This window comes from Beta vulgaris, chromosome 5 (genome assembly GCF_026745355.1).
Source record: "Beta vulgaris subsp. vulgaris cultivar EL10 chromosome 5, EL10.2, whole genome shotgun sequence".
Taxonomy (NCBI): domain Eukaryota; kingdom Viridiplantae; phylum Streptophyta; class Magnoliopsida; order Caryophyllales; family Amaranthaceae; genus Beta; species Beta vulgaris.
The window spans coordinates 10,204,815-10,223,584 of NC_079206.1; the positions used below are offsets into that span (position 1 = coordinate 10,204,815).

At 34.7% G+C, this 18,770-nt stretch overlaps 1 protein-coding gene across 1 annotated transcript; it reads left to right on the top strand.

Moving 5' to 3' along the window:
* The first annotated feature begins 3,216 nt into the window (after window positions 1-3,216).
* On the top strand, window positions 3,217-4,326 carry LOC104892774 (F-box protein At5g07610-like). The gene has a single exon (XM_010678773.2). It carries the CDS (start codon window positions 3,217-3,219, stop codon window positions 4,324-4,326), a length of 1,110 nt encoding a protein of 369 aa, XP_010677075.2.
* The last annotated feature ends 14,444 nt before the right edge of the window (window positions 4,327-18,770 follow it).

The following is an 18,770-nucleotide window of genomic DNA, read 5'->3' on the forward strand; positions in this document are numbered from 1 at the left end:
CACGTGGCCCCATCGCAGCCCTACAAGTGGCACTTTTCTACTGTGGTGAAGTACATGGATCATAAGCTTAGAAAGGTGTACTAAAGCCCTTCTTTGTGTAAAAGGGTGATGTGTACTCTTCAATCAGTGATCGCCACTTAGCCAATCAGATGCTCCCAAATTAGGGTAACATCAAAGTACAACAGTCATTTCAGACACTATAAATTAGTCCTTGAAATCAGGGAAATGTACGTTTTTCAGAGCATAGTACTGTTATTCTGCCATAAATACTCTCCCTCTCTCTCTACTTTCTCTCTCTAAAAGTTCCTTCATACTACTGATACCTGACTTAAGTTTCGGAGGGGGAAACACCACCCAAACCTCCAGGTGGGTCCTTTTTGCAGGTCTTAAGGCGGAGCTCAGGTTCGGGTTTTGAGTCCAGGCGTTGTTGTACAAGTCTCCTATTCTAGAACCTACTGCTGGGATAATAGTAATTACTTACGAGTCTAGCACTACGTAACAGGTCCGATTTTGGCCGAAAAGCCCGCTCATTTTGGCTTGAAATAGCGGGCTTTGGGCACAAAGTTTTGGCCCGACCCAGCCAATGGACAATTTTTTTTGAACGCGGCCCGGCTCGAACCCGACCCGGCACATGATCACCTCTAAAAGAAAGTAACATCACATCGTAAACAACATCACATAATTCGCATGGACAAGCCAACTACTCCGAGAAAGCCCATATAGGAATTGTCCAACAAGGAAGAAGGAAAGAGATGATGGCAACTATGTGGGCTACTCTGTTAGAACCCAAGGTGACACTCAAGAAGGGGGGGTTGAATTGAGTGACGAAATTTGATCGATTTTCGCAAAACTTTTGTTATCGCACAGTGCCAGGCACTGTGTGAAACGCTAGAAAATTTCTGTTTTGTGTTTTTGCGAAAATTAAAACTAAAACTATATTAAATCAATAGTCAAACTCAAGATATAACGTGGTTCAATCTCACCTCTGAGATCTACGTCCACAAGAAACAAAAAACTCTTTTATTTCTTTGAATCCTAAAATATCAAACTCTTGATACAATACGATTCCCCTCACTACTAACCCTAGTAATGACTCCCAACACTTAACTCTAAGTGTTGACACTCTCTATAATGGTGAAATTACAGAAAGAAAACGACCCTCAATTGTGTGCTTCTTAGTCAAGCAATTTTGAGGACAATTACACTCGTATATTCGTTACTTGAATCTGACTCAAACAGTGCTATACTCTGTGCGAAGGAAATAGTTTTCAGCTCTTAATATCTCCGATTTTATCTCTCTGAAAACGTGAGATCTAAAAGTGAATTATGAACCCCTTTTATAGGACTTGGTTTGGACGAAAATCCTTCAAAAATATCTTTATCTTTTAATCCTTAATTTAAGGGATAAAACTCTCTTTTTAGAAAAACAAACTTTATCTTTTTCTATCTTTATCTTTAATCTCAAAAAGATAAGTTTTTTTCTTATTAGATTTTCTTTTCAACTAAAATTCTGTTTTTATCAAAAAGTATTTTCCAAATCCTTTTTGAAAACCAAATTACGTTGTTTACTAAAATTCTTTTCTAAAACACGTTTTCATAAATTTATTTTCCTAAAACACGTTTATAAAAATAATTTTCTAAAACCACGTTTTTATAAAATTCTTTTTCTAAAACATTTTTTATGAAAATCTTTTATCTTATTTTATAAACTAATTTCCTTTTTATATAGACATATAATATTAATAATTATTTATTTTCTTAACTCTAAGAAAATAATAATTATACTAATTTTATATTTCATATTTAGCACATAGTATATCACCTAATTCAAGCCTATTACATTTTTACACAAAGTAACTATTCTAAAGGAACATATAAACTTGACTTCAATCTTGATTCTTCTTTTCTTCAAAGTCTTCATTTATTAATTCCTTTCTTCATGCATCTGTTTCAACTGTTACATACTTTCATACTAAAATATATTATATTAATTTTCATCATCAAAACATCATATGTGCATAAACCATCACATGTACATGCACAACATACTCAATCCATCGCCTATTGGTTTTAGATAGAACCTCAACCCCTTTAAAGGTAGGTTTTACGTGATGGGATAGTGTTTTTGGAAATTTTTTAAAAATTAGCTTCCAAGTGAGGAATATAGTTCATTTTGCACTCTTTTCAATAATCCAACACGTAGTTTTACTGAATACTAACTTTTTACAAGCTATTTTGATAGCTAACCTCTAAGGCTCTAACAGCTAAATATGGAACAAAAAAAATTATTATTGTAACATACCGCTAATAGCTACATAATAACCAGATGTGCCCTAAATTATAAGTATGACTTTCGATACTTCAGTCATACACTTCCTTGGCCTAAATAGAACTAATATCTGTATTTTCTGGTCCTCTGTGCTGTGCAGATTAGGCAAGTCATGTAGACTTTTACGTTTTTACTAAAATATCAACAAGAGAAAAAGGCAGATAACGATCTGCAAAAGAAAAAGGTCTGTTACAAACACATCAATTAATATAGGGTGATCAGTTTCACCAACAAAAAAGGTTCCTTTTACAACCACCAGTTATGTTCTGAACCATTCCATACTTCCAACAATGAGTTATGAGTAGGATTCTAATGGTTGTTTAAGGCTATGTTTAGTTCACCTGAAATTTTCTGATATGATCCGAACTTATTTTTTCTGATCTGATCTGATTAGATCTGAAATAAGCAAAAATAAGGTGAGCTGAACATAGCTAAGTCCAAGTTTTAGAAAATTATACAAATTAGTTATTCAATCACTTTCAGCTCCTCTTCTCAACGAATTCACCCGAAATAATAAATTTTAATGAAGAAGCAAGGATATAGAAGAACAAGAACTTTCCATACCTTGAATATTTTTGACTTGGTATTTTGGAGGCATGCAACATGATCTGAAATGGTAGTTAGTTGATCATATCAATAGATTATATTACTATAGGTGTACATATTCTATCTATAAGCAGAACCTAAATAAGATAAACCCATTGTAAGACTTAGATCATTGACCTCATTTGATTAATTAAGCAAATGAATTAGTCATATAAGACTAATATATTCATTCACTTGTATCTATTCATCTGAGTACATAATCTTTCTCCTTTCCCCCTTTGATGAACCTGAATTCGGTAGGGTGGAAAGGCGAGGTTGTAAGAATCTCCAACCTTTACAAAATGATTCCTGTCAATTCTGTACATATCAATCCAGGTAAATCTGCTGAAATTATCGGTCACAATGAACACATGCTATGTACAATGTTGCTTCACTTGCCAATAAAATCATTGTTCCGCTTCAAGTTAGTATCGAAACAATGGCGTTCATTGCTCTCGAGCTCCCATTTTGTATCGAGGTACAATCTTCTTCACCCTCCCTTGCTTTCTGGTCTTTTCTTAGTCCCAAAATGTTGGAATGAAGTTGAACACAATCAAATAGAGTATATCTCCTTAGGCCAAAATCAGTCAAATGTTCCGAATTATGACTTCAGTACCATCAAACTATTGCAATCTTGTAATGGATTATTGTTATATTGTGATCAAGAGGGTAAACATTCTGTTCTCAATCCCACAACTCGTAAAAGTAAACTCCTTCCTTCTAGCACAACTAGCTCTCCTTATTACAGTCTTGTGTTTGATCCTACAATTTCACCGCACTACAAGATTATCTGTGTTGAGGAAACATATCACAATAAGTACAAAATTTCTATGTATCTATCAAACTCGAGTAGTTGGATATCCATATCCTCCAATGTACCGGACTTTCTTGCCCCGCGTGATATAGACTTCACAAGCGGGATATACTGCAATGGCTCGATCCATTGGACAAAAAGGACACCAAGGGGCTTGTACTTTAATGTGGAGAAGGACACTCTAAGTCTTATGCCAGAGTGTCCTAGACAGGAACAATATAGTTGTGAGTACTTTGGCCACTCTAGTGGGTATTTGCATTGTGTGTTTACCATGGAAAGGTTGCGTTACTACGAGCTTTTCGAGATGAAAAAAGATTATTCAGCATGGGATTTTAAATGTAGAATTGAGATTAACATGGAGTTTAACTATCAAAATCCTCAATTTATGTATAAGTGTCATGTGTTGTCAGTTTTTCGTGGTCAAAATAGGGAAGTTTTGGAGATTATAATGTCCATTCCTGGTGAAGTTATAGCCTATGATTGTAAGAAAAAGACTTACAGGAAGATGTATGAATCGAAACTAAGTGCTAAAGATAAGAAAATTTGGTATGGTATCTACCATGTTTATGAGTGCTTTGAGAGCCTGTACCCTGTTTGATTCCCCTGTATATATGTAGCCTAGCTAGGTTATTTGGTTCGCTTGACTATACCTTGTTGCTGGTTGCATCAATAATGAAAAATTACTTGTCTGTGTTGTACAGTACATATTACCTCATCCTATATTAAGTGTGGTTTATGGTTGTGTACAAACCAATGTTATCAGGATCGGGATCCTGCTTTGGATCGTAGGAGTTGGTAGAATCGAATCGGTGGGATTGGATCGTAGGATCGTAAGATCCTACAATTCGGTGAAATGGAGATAATTATAGTAGAATATGGTGAGAAGCTCATGTTAAAAAATTTACATATACTAATAATGACTGTTTTTTAATTAGCAAATGGTGATAGTTTTCAATACTATAGGATTGAAGTAACATGCGACCAAAAATTAAATAAGAGAAATATAATATGTGAAATTACTTATGATTTTTATACGGTAAGATCGGATCGTAGAGTCGGTAGGATCTTAGAATCGTATTAGAATCGTGCTAAGATCCTACCATGTGATTTTTTGTAGTTGGGCAGGATCGAAAGATCCTACAAAATTAAGATCCTACATAGGATCGTGATCGGTGAGGTCCTTCAGAATCGTAAAATCTTAGGATCGTAAGATCCGGATCGGGATTTTAACAACAATGGTACAAACTTTTGAGAGGTGCCGAAAATTGCATCTCTTATAAATTGGCCGAGGAATAGTGTATTGGTACAGTAAACAAAATGTATAGAGTCCAACAGTACAGGGCCCCAAAATATATTATTTTGAAAATTTTACTTCATATTTGAAGAAATCACCCTTATTTCCCACCTTTAATAAATTTGTCAATGATTTATTTTTAGGTTTTCAACTTTTCATCTTTAGAACTCTAACCTTCCATCTTTTTTTTCTATAAATTTATGGGTCCAATTTTCATATTAGAACCGGGGCCCCAAATCTTCAAAGCTCTGACAATAAATGTAAATTGATAATTTCTAGACTTAAAGTCACGAATAAGATCATTCTCCTTTAGGCGAAATTCGATCCGTACATATCAATACCCATTGTCAGACAAATTGCTTTTAGGATATAAGAGTATCAACATTCATTAACATCCCCATAATTTCTCTCTCTTCATCTCATTCGTCCACATCATTTTTCACTAACTTTATCACATACCCTTCCCATTTTACAATTCCGCACCTACATTCATTAACCTCCCCATTCACCTTCTCTCTCCTACTTTTCCATACCCCACCTCCTTTTCTCTCTCCTACTTTCCATACTTCACCAATATCAATAAAATAATTTGATTCATCACATTAATTTTAGATAATATTAATTAAAATCAAATATGATAATTATAATTAAATAATTACCTTATAATTAATCGGATTAATTCATTAATTATATTATATCAACAAAAAGCGTTATTTTTAATTACACTAGTTTACCCATTTTTCCTTTGCGGTTTAATTTGACAATTACATAATTGCTAATTATAATAATTTACCCGATTTTAATGTTAATTATAACGACAATTAAATACGCAAAAAAAAAAACACCATAAATTTATTTGAAAAAAATAGATGAAAAAACACAAATTACCATACAATTAATTTTAAATAAAATATTGCAATAATTTAGATTTTCAACCGTCATCAGTAAACTGGTGATTAATTTGCCAAATATGTTGAACCAAGTCTCGTTGTAAGGCGTTGTGCACATTTCTATCCCATACATGATACATCAGCTCGTCTTTCCATATATCGTTCCATTCCAATATCATTAATTCGACCATGTTACACAGAATAGTTTGTACGCGTTGATCCGCTAATTATTGTTGCATTTTATTCTTGCTCGAATTCTGACATGTCACCATAATTATGATATGTATCTTGCTCATCCTCAACAATCATATTATGAAGAATTATACAAGCCAGCATTATTTCCCACAACAACGTTTCATCCTATACAAGAGCTGGTCTTTATTTTGTATTATTGCGAAAACGTGATTGAAGAATAATACCAAAGGCCTACTCAACATCTTTTCGGACCGATTCTTGTCGCTCAGTGAACAATTGATCCACGGGATTCATTGGGAGTCGAATCGCTGGGATGAACACGGCCCACTTAGGATATATTCCATCAGTTAGATACTATCCTTTGTTATATGTGTTCCCATTGACGGTAAAGTTCACTTGAGGGGTTTTACCTTGATATAAATCTTCTGTTGCTGGGTGCTTCTGTGATTGGGGCTACAACCATTTGAGCAGCTTGCAACCATTTATAATATAACACATGGCGCGTACCAATAAAACAACTTTTATTTTCACGTTCTTGATCTTCTTAGATTAATTAGTACAATTGGGCCTTCAATAGGGGGCCATGACCCATGACCCTCTTAGGCCTCTAAAAAACTTTTATTTTCATTTTCTTAATCTTCTTAGCCTATTATAATCAATACAACTGTGCCTTTAATAAGGGGTCATGACCCTCTTAGATCTCTATTATGTCTCGCCCCTGTTTTATAAGGTTATATGGTAAGGGGGAACTATTGCTTATTTCTATTACATGTGGAGGGAATAGGATGATATACTCATCACACTATTTAGATCAGCCATCCATGCACATAGACATTTTTGGTTTAGCTTTTCATTAGAGGATAAGAGATGTGCATAGACTCTTGAATCCATATATTTGTCTTGCTAAAGTATACGCGTGTATCGTGATACGGCACCGAATTGCTAGCCGGAGGTGTCTCGGTAATACAAAATTATTATAAGTTCTCTTCGTTAATTTATTTTCTAATCATTTTACTATAACATTCAAAAGTCAATGGGCATATAAGATTTTGTGTATGTGGTGGTCGAAAAGGGTAAAGTGAGAAGAATAATATTCCAATCAAAAATAAAATATAATTGTATAAAGAGCTTGTCTTGTAAGATACCGTCTATTTTTAAATGAAAATTAGGTAATAATAAGTCCAATTTTAAAAAGAGAATTAGTTCAATAGTGACTAGTTTAATTTCTTTCGGTGACTAGTTTAATCCAGTTAGTAAGTAGGTCTACTTTTATATTAAAATTAGACCATATTTTTTAATAATTTTTGTGAAAATCCTAAAAATGTAAAAGATGTTATCGTATTGTGGTGTTGTATTGGCTTGATCAAGATTATAAACTTTGGAGTTGCCCCAAAAGAAGTATCACAATTTGGACATTTTTTATTTCGGCCTAGTTCTAGTTAGATATTAGTACTAATGATCAAACTACTTGCACCATCAAGCCTCGAATTTGTGGCCCATTTGAGACCTGTAGGTAATTGCATGTGGGGCCTTTTCTCTCCAGGGAACTTCTATTACTCATTTGTTCGGTTGTTCCTCTTATTTTTCTTTTCATATGCAATTTTAACCTATGATAGATATTGGACATGGTAATAATGGTATATCACGTCATAAATTAGATAGGAGAAAAAAGAGTAGTATTGAGATTTTTCCACACGGTGAAATATACAAATCAACACGACTCTTTTTATTTCGGGTCGAGTTAATATAATGTAAACATGATACAACTTGAAATTTTAAACTTTTTACTTCTTCAACAAATCAAGTATCTCTATAAGTTTGTACAACACTATCTACAAGTGTATCTCTAAGTGTCTTGCTTCTCGAATCAAAGTCATTTTGCCTGACCTAATAAGTAATAGCCAACATGCCTTTGTCGCTAGCTAAATGATGAGTGACAACACTATTTCATCTCAAGAGCTGCTCATCATTTGGCCAAGGACAAAGGCATGTTGGCCAATAACCTGGGTCAAGTACTAGGATCTTTGAGAGGTGTTGGTATTAATCATCATACTCCAAAAAAATTCACACCTTTTCTTTGTGGATGATGCTCTACTTTTCTTTAGAACAAATACTCAATCATGTCTTGCCTTGACTCAAATTACGAATCGTTTTTGTTCGATTTTTGGAGAACATCTGAATTTTTTAGAATCTATAATTAAATTTAGTCCTAATACCTCTACAAAAGATCAACATAATTTTAAAATTATCCTCGGATTTTTTCATGTTAATAATTTTGGTATACACCTAGGTGTACCAGTTGATATCACTAGTAAAAAAAATCAACTTATTTTAGCTTCCTAATTGATAAAGTAGCAAAGAAAATTAATTCTTGAAACACCTTTACTTTGTCGTTCACCTCTAAAATCATTCTCATTAATTTCATCGTTGCGGCCATCACTTTCCATATTATGGCGTGTCCCTCTATTCCTACGGATATATCATCAATGTATTATCAACTCCTTTCTTTGGTCTCAGAAAGGGGAGAAAGGAATTCCTTGGATAAAAAAAAAATTACTAGTTTACCTAAGGGGTTGGGAGGACTAGGGATTCGTGCTACTAGCACCCTCATCACTTGCCTTCTAATATGAAACAAGTCTGGCATTTGTATAAGAATCCTTGTATTTTACTTTCCAAATTATATTTTTCTAAGGGTTTCAACATTCTACAAACAGGTCAACCAACTATCAGGGTTCCTTCTTCTTCTTGGGGTATGAAAGGGCTACAACGTGTTGAATTGGTTCTCTTTAAAGGCCGTGTGTGGAAGATAGGTGATACCCGCAATGTAAATGCCTTTTCAAGTCGTTGGGTTAATGATCGAACTACGGAGGCAAACTCATCCATTACTCTAGCCCAGGCTCAAAGACTAAAGATACATGACCTAATCAATATCAATTGTCACACCTGGAAGTAGATCGAGATGGCCAACAATGCGGGCCAATCCAACCCAACCCACCTCTTAGGCTGTGTGGGCCAAGCTCGCGAAAAGCCCGGTCCAACCCGACTCGAACCGTGAAATTGGTGGGTGGACCGTGGGCTAGATTTTTGAGCCCAACCCGTGAAAGCTCGCTACTAAAACCGCTTGTCCCGTCCATGAAACCGGTCCAACTCGACTCATGAATCGGACCAGCCCAGCCCAAGTAATTATTCAACCAAATTATGCATACTTACTCCATTTCTTTTTACTCGCTACATTTTGACTTTCACACTTGCCGATGCAGTACTTTGACTACTAATATCTTTAATTATGTATTAGAGTAAAGTATAAAAATTTGACTTTCTAAAAATATACATTAAGACGAATCCAACAACATATATATCACATTACAACATTTGATTTTATCTAATAATAACTAATGCATGGACAAACCTCATAGATAAATAGTGTAATTTTCAAAGTGTAACGAGTAATTCGAAACGGAGGAAGTATTTTAATCAAATTGTATACATTTTAATCAAATTGCATATACTATAATTCAATCAAATTCAGAAATAATTTAATTTTCCACTTCCCAAATCGTGAAAACCGGTAACAGACCGGCGTGGGCCAAGATTTTTCAACCCCGTGGACCAGCCCGCCCAAATCGCGAATTTCATGGTCTCAGGCTACTTTTCCACATAATGAAAATGATGCTAGATCTACCACCATTTTTAAGACAATATGGCATCTTCCAATTCATCCAAATAGGAAAGTTTTCTTATGGAAATTGGTTCATAATCGTTTACCTATTAGAGCCAACCTAGTTACAAGCTAGAGGTTTGTCTCTGGATCCTGACTATTATCAATACCACCACATCTTGGAAGATCAAAATATAACACATATTCCAAAATTGCACTGAAGTCAGTGTTTTGGAGTCAGAACTCAATTCTGCCCCCTTCACCCCAATATGACCCATTATCTCAAACGGATTGGATTATTACACTTATCATGCCTTTTGGAAGCGAGGATGGTTTTAATAGTGCGTGTCTCATCAAGTTCATTATCTCTCTATGGTCCCTTTAGCTTCATCAAAATTATCACATTTACAGGGATAGTCAGGTAGGTAGTCCCAATGACATTACAACAATGATTCAATTATTCCCTTGAATTTCATTTGAAGTGGTCTACACAACAACATATCTCGGGCCTCAGCTTCCTCCACCCACCTGAAAATAATGACATTTTCCTCCTGGGTTATGTGTAGTAAACCTAGGAAGGGAAAAATATGACACTCCAACTAATATGATTCTGGTTGATGGAGCATGTGATTCTAAAACCACAAATATGGGACTACGCTGGTGTATACAGAATTCTCATAATTATAATGCACATGATATTCAAGGAGGAGGGAGTTATGGCTCAGCGATCTCTGCCTTGCATGTTGAAGCCTTGGCATATCTTCATGCTCTTTATTAGGCTCAACAACACCAACTTCACCATATCAACCTTTTTACTGATTCTACTAATCTAGTTCATGCCTTGCAAGATCATATTAGTCCGCAGGTAACACTACTCTAGACATTTGAGAAGATAAAGTTACTCGCTAACACGTTGATGTTATGATTTTATATAAAGTTTTTCTCCCCTACCTATATGCTAAAACTGATGTTTATGGTGCTCTTAGGAGCCATTTTGTACTAACTCTCTCCATTAGTTGTGGTTTGCTGTTTTGTGTTGGATTGTAGTTTTTAGGGAGCTATTACCTACTTTATATCTGTTATATGACCGCTACACTAGATTAGAGAGGTTGGACGCTGAGTTCCAACATCCCGAGGATGCTTTCCGGGACTTTGAGCAAAAGAAGAGCGAAAAATTGAGTAATGCTGATCGGCCCGATGGGATCGGGGGTACGACCCGATCGGGCGAAGAAGCAAGATAAGTGTTTCTGTTGCGGGCCCGGTCGGGCGTTAAAAGCCCAGTCGTGATTCGTTGTTCCGCCCGATTGGGTGACATGGCCCGACAATGTCGGGCTCCCCTGGCAAATTTGATGCGCAGCTGCTGTACTCGTAGGCCGCCCGATCTCATCGGGCGGGTCAGCACGATTTCATCAGGCGCCTGTGATTTTGGCCTTGTTTTCCTATGTTGGAGCTCGATTCTATCGGGCGACTTTGGCCCGGTCGGGCGATGTTACGCCAGCGTTTTTTAATGAATACTGGGCTGATTTTCGAGACTTTTTGGTATGGATTTTAGGGGTTGTATAAATAGAAAATTAGAATTATTAGAAGACATCTTGGTTTTTATTATTAGTTTTCTCTAGAGAGTATTTCAAGAACCCTAATTTAGTGCTTTTTGATTTCGATTCAAGATCAAACCTTTTTCTTATTCACAAGTTCAATATAATTCGGTAATCTTTCTTTATTACTTATTCTATTGTTAATTAGATTCTTTTTTTAGTTATTTGCAATGTTTCAAAGTATGAGTTTTTACATGAATTTTGTTATTGTTTTCATATTATGAGTGAGTAGTTTTATTTCTAGGATTGTGGGGATCTATGTATGCAATGAGGGATTGGTAGATTAGCTTGATTGCCTTGTATTTCAATTGTTTCCTATGGTTGAATCTTCATGCAGATTTATAAGTTAGGCCTGATTTATATTTCTATTGTTGCAATACTGAATCTGCTTCGAGAGGAGAGATACCGTATAGGCTTTCAATTATTAGGCAAAGTGACCCTTGACCATGGGAGAGTGGCTGGATGATCTTTGAGGGAGGTAATATTCGAGAGAAATTACATGTGCCCTAGACAGTTTGACTTACTAGGTGGTTATTATTCGTTCCTGATTTGCCGAATTGTATGCATAGTGATCCATGATTCTAGTGCTTTATTAATCAATTTATACCTTCTTATTTAGTTCTGTTATTTGCTTAGTTTAGTAACACAACTCTATTCATCTGATTTTGTTAGTGTAATATATATTAGAGTTCAGATATAATAATATAGCTTTCTCCCTGTGAATTCGATCCTGACTTGCTTGACTACTAGTTAGTGGACCTTAGGTTATTTTTGATTAGGTGATACGAGTTTAGCCTATCACACGTTCAGCTCGTGTTGCATCTCCAAACTTCCACGCAACAATGTTGCAGATGATGCAGATGTTATGGCCAAGAAGTGTCTTGCCATCATGACTTCTTTTATTACTATTGTGCTCTACTTTTATATTGTTTTCTCATCCGGTGTAAAAATAAAAAAATCAAGTACCATTATGTATCATTTTATAATAAAAGTTCATTTGGATCTTTCTACTATTTTGAAGATGCGATTTAATGGTAATTAATCTCATTATAAATCTTCGAGTTATGATTCTTTGATTTTTAAAAAATATATTATTTCATAAAGTACGACCCTCAAAAATAAATGTGTATTATGGTTCAAACAAAAGGGGAATTTTATGGAGTATATTAGGAAGGGATTCTCATCTCTTCATATCATTATGTGCAACATAATAGTAAGAAATCAAAAGTTGCAATTTGCAACACAAAATATAATACTACCATATTCCCATTTACTAATGAGAAATATCAATATACTAAAACAGTCATGTGATGGATTTATCACGCTAATTGAACAGGAAGAAATTTTACTTTAATTACAATTTTACTTTGATTCGTGATGTGGGAGGGACAATACACAAAGGGATCAATATGATCCAAGATATCATAAGCATGAAAGTGGATTTCAAATAGTTCAACCTAATTCGAGTATTGAACCTTGTGACGATCAAGAATAAGAGGGAAGTCATTCTTGATATTACTGACGGACAACGTGGGGTGATAATTGGGGTTGTGCGACAGAGAAGGAGGAGGGGTGCGGTGACTAACTTCTTCGTCACCTTCCTTAGTCATGCTAGCAGGCGGAAGGTTGGAGGGGGAAACATCGATTTGGGGCGGTGGCTAGGCGAATTGGGTGGTGCTGCCGGACCAGAAAAAAAATCGAAAGAAATTAAAGGCTAGACTAGGATCGAAAAAATGAACGCTTCGAGGTTAATATCTCTTAGGCTGTGATACCATTTTGGTTTAATACATGCGGTGAAGCTGGGGAACAAGTTTGTGAGGAGGTTACATGTCAAATCGAGATAACATAAGCACCCAAAGACCCGTAAATGATATCATATGTAGGCGCTTTGAGAAATAATGCCTGAAATATAATATTAGGAAGGGTCTTCGTAGGAAGGATGTTATGGAGATAGGTAGCAGTTTCAAGAGCATAATCCCAAAAAGTGAGCGAAAGGGAGGCATGATGAAGTATGGTTCTATATCTGTTATTTAGTTTGCGAATCATTCTTTCGGCTTTATCATTTTGAGAGAATGTGTGAGGACATGAAAATCTAAACACCATACCATGATTGATGCAAAATTTTTTGAAGGGAATATTGTCAAATTCACTATCATGGTCACTTTGAAATGTTTTAATAGGACGTTCAAACTGAGTTTTGACATCAGCATGGAAATCAAGGGGAGATTGGTAAGCACGAGATTAATGGGAAAGGGGCATAGTCCACACATGTTCTTACTCGATATCAGTTTGCTGACATATTCACAAAAGGGCTTCCACGACAATTATTTTTTGGAGTTCAAGTCCTGTCTTAGCGTTCGCCTTCCTCCCGCTATATATGAGTGCAGAGGTGTGATATAATATAAAATATATTAGGATAGTATTTTGTATTTGGATATAGTTTATAGAATTAAACTTCTGCTCTTGTTAGGTTTCCTAATATTGTTAGGATTACCTTTATGTACCCTCCACATATACCCTTGACCAATTTTTTTTGCACCATATACCCTTTCGAGTTTTGAAATTCACCGTATACCCTCACTTTTCAAAAAAGTACGTTCCCTTACCCTTAATGACTAACGGCTTTAAACTCCGTTAGTCATTAACCCCTAAATCTCCCTTTAATCCTAATTAACTAACCTAAATCTAACCCTAACACTAACCCTAACCCCTAATCTAATACCCTAACCTTAAGTAAACCCTAACTCTCTCTCCCTAACCCAACCTCTGCCCCACCAGCTCCCCACAACCACCGCAGCCCCACCCTTCCTCTCCCACCCTTGCATCCTCGCCAACCCCCACCCCCCAACCCCAAGCCCACCATCACCCCCTACCCACAGCGCCACCAGCCCCTCCCCCGCAACCACAGCCGCACCTCCTCTTTCTCCGCAGTCGCAACCAAGTCTCTGTGAAGTCATCTTCTCCGATTTGAAATTTCGGGTAAGATTTCGACCTTGTCTCCATCAAGTCATCTTCTCCAATTTGAAATTCCGACCAAGATTCAGAAATTTTTTTGATTGAAAATTGTGTATTTAAGGGGAGCATAGTGAGGAGGCGGTCAGGCGGGGGAGGATTTCGGTCTGAAATTAGGAGAAAGGGAGGGGAGCTGCGAGGGAGGGGGATGAATGGCTGCGGGGAGAGGGAGGGGGAGGAGGAGGGGGAGGAGTGGCTGCGGGGAAAAGGGGAGGAGAGGTTGGGGTTGAAGTTATTGGGGGTGGTGGGTTGCGGTTGTTCGGGGGTGATGGGTGGGGGCTAGTCGGCTTTTAGGGTTAGTTAGGTTTTTAGAATTAGTTATGTTTTTTAGGATTACATAGGGTTTAGGGTAGTTAATTAGGTTTAGGGAGATTATGAGTTAATGACTAACGGAAGTCTAACACCATTAGTCAAAAGGGTATAGTTTGATGTATTTTTTGAAAAGTGAAGGGTATATGGTGAATTTCAAAAGTTGAAAGGGTATATGGTGCAAAAAAAATTGTGAGGGGTATATGGTGAAAAAACCATAAAATATATTAGGATAATATTTTGTATTTGGATATAGTTCATAACATTAAACTTCTACTCTTGTTAGATTTCCTAATATTGTTAAGATTACCTTTATGTTGTAATATATATATACTAGCCTTTTGTGCACGCGATGCGTGCGATGATATTTTTAGGCCTAATACTAAGTAGTAAACAAACTGAAAATGCAAGTTAGTATTTAAGTTCACCTCCATTTTGTGAAAAAGATTCTTTCATGTTCTTTTTATGTTGTTATTCATTTTTGTGATTTTGAATAGTTTTTTGTTTCTCAAGTCTTATATGCGCATGTTCTTTTATAATCAGTATGACGTTCTTTACTAAATATCATCATGTTCTTTTTTTTGGTTTTATTCATTTTTGTAATTTATAATAGTTTTTGATATGGATTTCAGTAATTTCTCTACGATCCCAAAATTGTAACCGAAAAGTATAAGACAATTTCAGTTTTTTTTCCTTGTCTAACTTCTAAATTCTGATTTCACAATTTGATATTTAAAAATTTTCATCATTTAAATTTTTCTCCTTTCCTAAATGTTCACACTTTGAGTTTCAATTATATTTGAAATAAAAATTTAAATTTTTCATACACAATCTGATTTTGAACGAATTGGTCATTTTAATTTTTCCCCTTTTCTAAATTTTAACACTTTGAGTTTCAATTACATTTAAAATGAAATTTTAAGTTTTTCATACACAATTTGATTTCGCATGAAATGGTCATTTTTTATTTTTCTCCTTTTCTAAATTTTAACACTTTGAGTTTCAATTATAGGTTAAACGAAATTTTAAATTTTTCATACACAATCTGATTTCGCAAGTTAATGTAATTTTTGTTTTTTTGAAAATGGATTTTTGCAAAAGTTGTTCGCAAAAAGGTTTGATATTGTTTTGTTTTTCAAAATTTATTTCTGAACATGGATATTTTGCAAAAGTTTTGGGCAAAAATTTATATTGGAATTTTTAAAAAAGAACTAAATCATTAACTTTTTCGTCAGGGTTATAAATGAATCAAATTTCATACGCACCTTTTTTTCAGATTTTATATGAAAATGAATCAAATTTAAGTCTAATTATATAAAAACCCTTTTCAACTAATTCCTATTATCTCCATTTTTTCAACTACATAACAGTCGACTAATAATAACTTTGAAGATTAAAAGAATTATGTATCTGTTTGAAAGTTCGCAAATCGTCGATGGACGAATGTGTGATATCACTGTCAAAATCTTATGTTTTTCTCAGATTTGTGTTTATAGGTAGTTTTTGTGAGTATGTAATTGTGAATGGTTATTGAAAACAATGATTTGTAAGTGAATTTTGTGAATGTTTTTGTATATATTGACGTCCTAATATATTGGTTTTAGTTTGTAAGTTAATTTTTAGTTTTTGTAAAGTTTCCTGATCATTTGAGTGATTTGCGTGATTTTTATAACGTGATTTTCTCAATTATATGAGTGATTTATAAAGTTTCCTCATATAAGTGATTTCTGAGTGATTGTTGAGATTCATTTTGTAATTTAGAAAGGGAAGGGGGGCAAAATAGTCAGTTCAAAAGAGGACACTGTTGCTCTCCCCTTCCCTTATATAATAGAGATATTGTGATTAATGAATTTACTCCCGTCTGGCCGTCTCCAAACAAGGGAGTTTTACCAAAACTAACACTTCTCTCTTTTTTGTGCGGTAAAAAAACTCCTTTTTTCTCCTTTTTGTGCGGTAAAAAAACTCCTTTTTTCTCTTTTTGTGCGGTAAAAAACTCCTTTCTCCCTTTCCATTTTCAGTCAGTGCATCTTTTCTATTTTATACTTTCAAGTTTCACCAACATGAAGCAAAATGATTCCTTTCACAACATCATATCTTACCCATTTTTTTCTTAGTGTACGTAAAGTGTAAACTCCGCACTCCACTAAAGAAAAGAAGGCTCAAAGGATGCAATTTGGAGTTTAGAGCTTTATGATTCATGATTCACGAAAAAGTAGTGGAGAAAATACTACAAAAGTAAAACGACAACAATTAAAAGTTGCTTAGTAAGTAAAAGTCGAGGTCAGAAGATACAAGACCATGAAAACTGACCAATAATTGGCTGTTTTAAATCTCAGGGAAATATAGGTGTTTTGTTAATGGCTATTCTTTCCTTTGTCACGTGAGTTACAGGTTATCTAATATGATGCCAACCATTTGACGCATTTGAGTGCAGAAAGTGGATTCAAAAGCAGATATTCTTTCCTTCCCATGCTCGGATTTCAAATGCTATTCATGATTATTGCATGTTGCAAAATTCATTATGCATAAGAATGATGTAAAGGGGTAATACCTCATCCCTTATATTATTGCTCATTTGCTCCTGTTACATTTATAGTGACTAGCCTTTTGTTGATTGCTTTGGCTATTATGAAATTAAAAAGATAAAATTATCCTCTTTGTTATTTTCTCGGTATTTTGATGACTTGTTAATTGAAATTGATATTCTTGTTGTATTTAAAAGTTTAGATAGAATTAAAATTTTATGTCTTTGATTTTGTAATGGATTTGAAAATTGATTTAGTTATATTAATTTATTTTTCAATCATAAATTTTTCCTTTCATTACACATATTTTTTCGACAACTTATTTTAGTAACTTTGAACTTTCTTTGACATTGTTATATTGAATTAGGAAAGACTATGATTAAGGAAAATTTTACTAGGTAACATGTTTTGTTGAATTAAGGGTTAAAAAGTCTTTTTATAGGAAGACACCATAGCTCTCCTTGGCTTATATAATACTACCTCTGTTTTTATTTAGTTGCAACGTTTTGACTTTCACGCTTGCCAATGTACAATTTCAAATTGTTTTATCTCTAATTGTATGTAAGTAAAAATTATAAAAATTTGATATTTTGAAAGCTTACATCGAAACGAATCAAACAAGACCCCACATGACTATATTTTGTTTATAAATCAATAAATATGGTCAAATAAGAGAACATGAATAGTGCAATTTGTCAAACGTTGCAACTAAAAAAGAACGGAGGTAGTAGATATTAAGGTAACACAAAATTACTGTTATGTGAAACATAAATGATATATATATATATATATATATATATAATATATATATATATATATATATATATATATATATATATATATATATATATATATATATATATATATATATATATGTATATCATTGAGGTGAAGCTTCAACCTAAAAATAGGGACGGGATTAAAGAACTAGCTCCCACCTAAAAATTATGAACAAGGTTAATGTGATCTTATTTGATGACACCAACTTGACACTTCTAGCAAAAATAAGTCATAAAGTCATAATTGCCAACTTCAGACAACTAGTAGCACGATCATTCACCAGAGTTTAATTAAACAAGTAACCTAGAACTAAATCTTGTGTCACTCTAACTATAAATAACTAGTATATATGTTAGTTCAAGACGAGATTGAGTTTGAAGGTAGATTCGATAAAATGAATTAAGATGGAAGTATAGAACCATATATGTCTTGCCGGAGTTCGGCTCAGTCGGTTCACGACATGTGGCCAACCCTAATGGCCCCATATATACTTCCTGGCTGTTTCATTTGGTCCTTGCTCACGTGTGCAATCATACAGTGTGCTAAAATTTCATGAGATAGAATCATTCATCTTCTTGAGCATTAAAGAATTGAGCTCTTTTCAAAAAGCAAAATGGTGTAAATTGAACACGGCGGTGGTCCTAGTCTATGGAGTGAAACCGACATTTTTCCGATTTCCAGGAAAAAATGCACCAATCTAAGGTATCGTATTGTTAGGAGTTCGAGAGTTTTGTTGTTCATTTTGCCATACAACATTCGTTGGCAATCGCACGTTGTGATTAGC

Coding starts and splice junctions, on each gene's coding strand:
- LOC104892774 (XM_010678773.2), top strand. CDS start 3,217: ATGATTCCTGTCAATTCTGTACATATCAATCCAGGTAAATCTGCTGAA.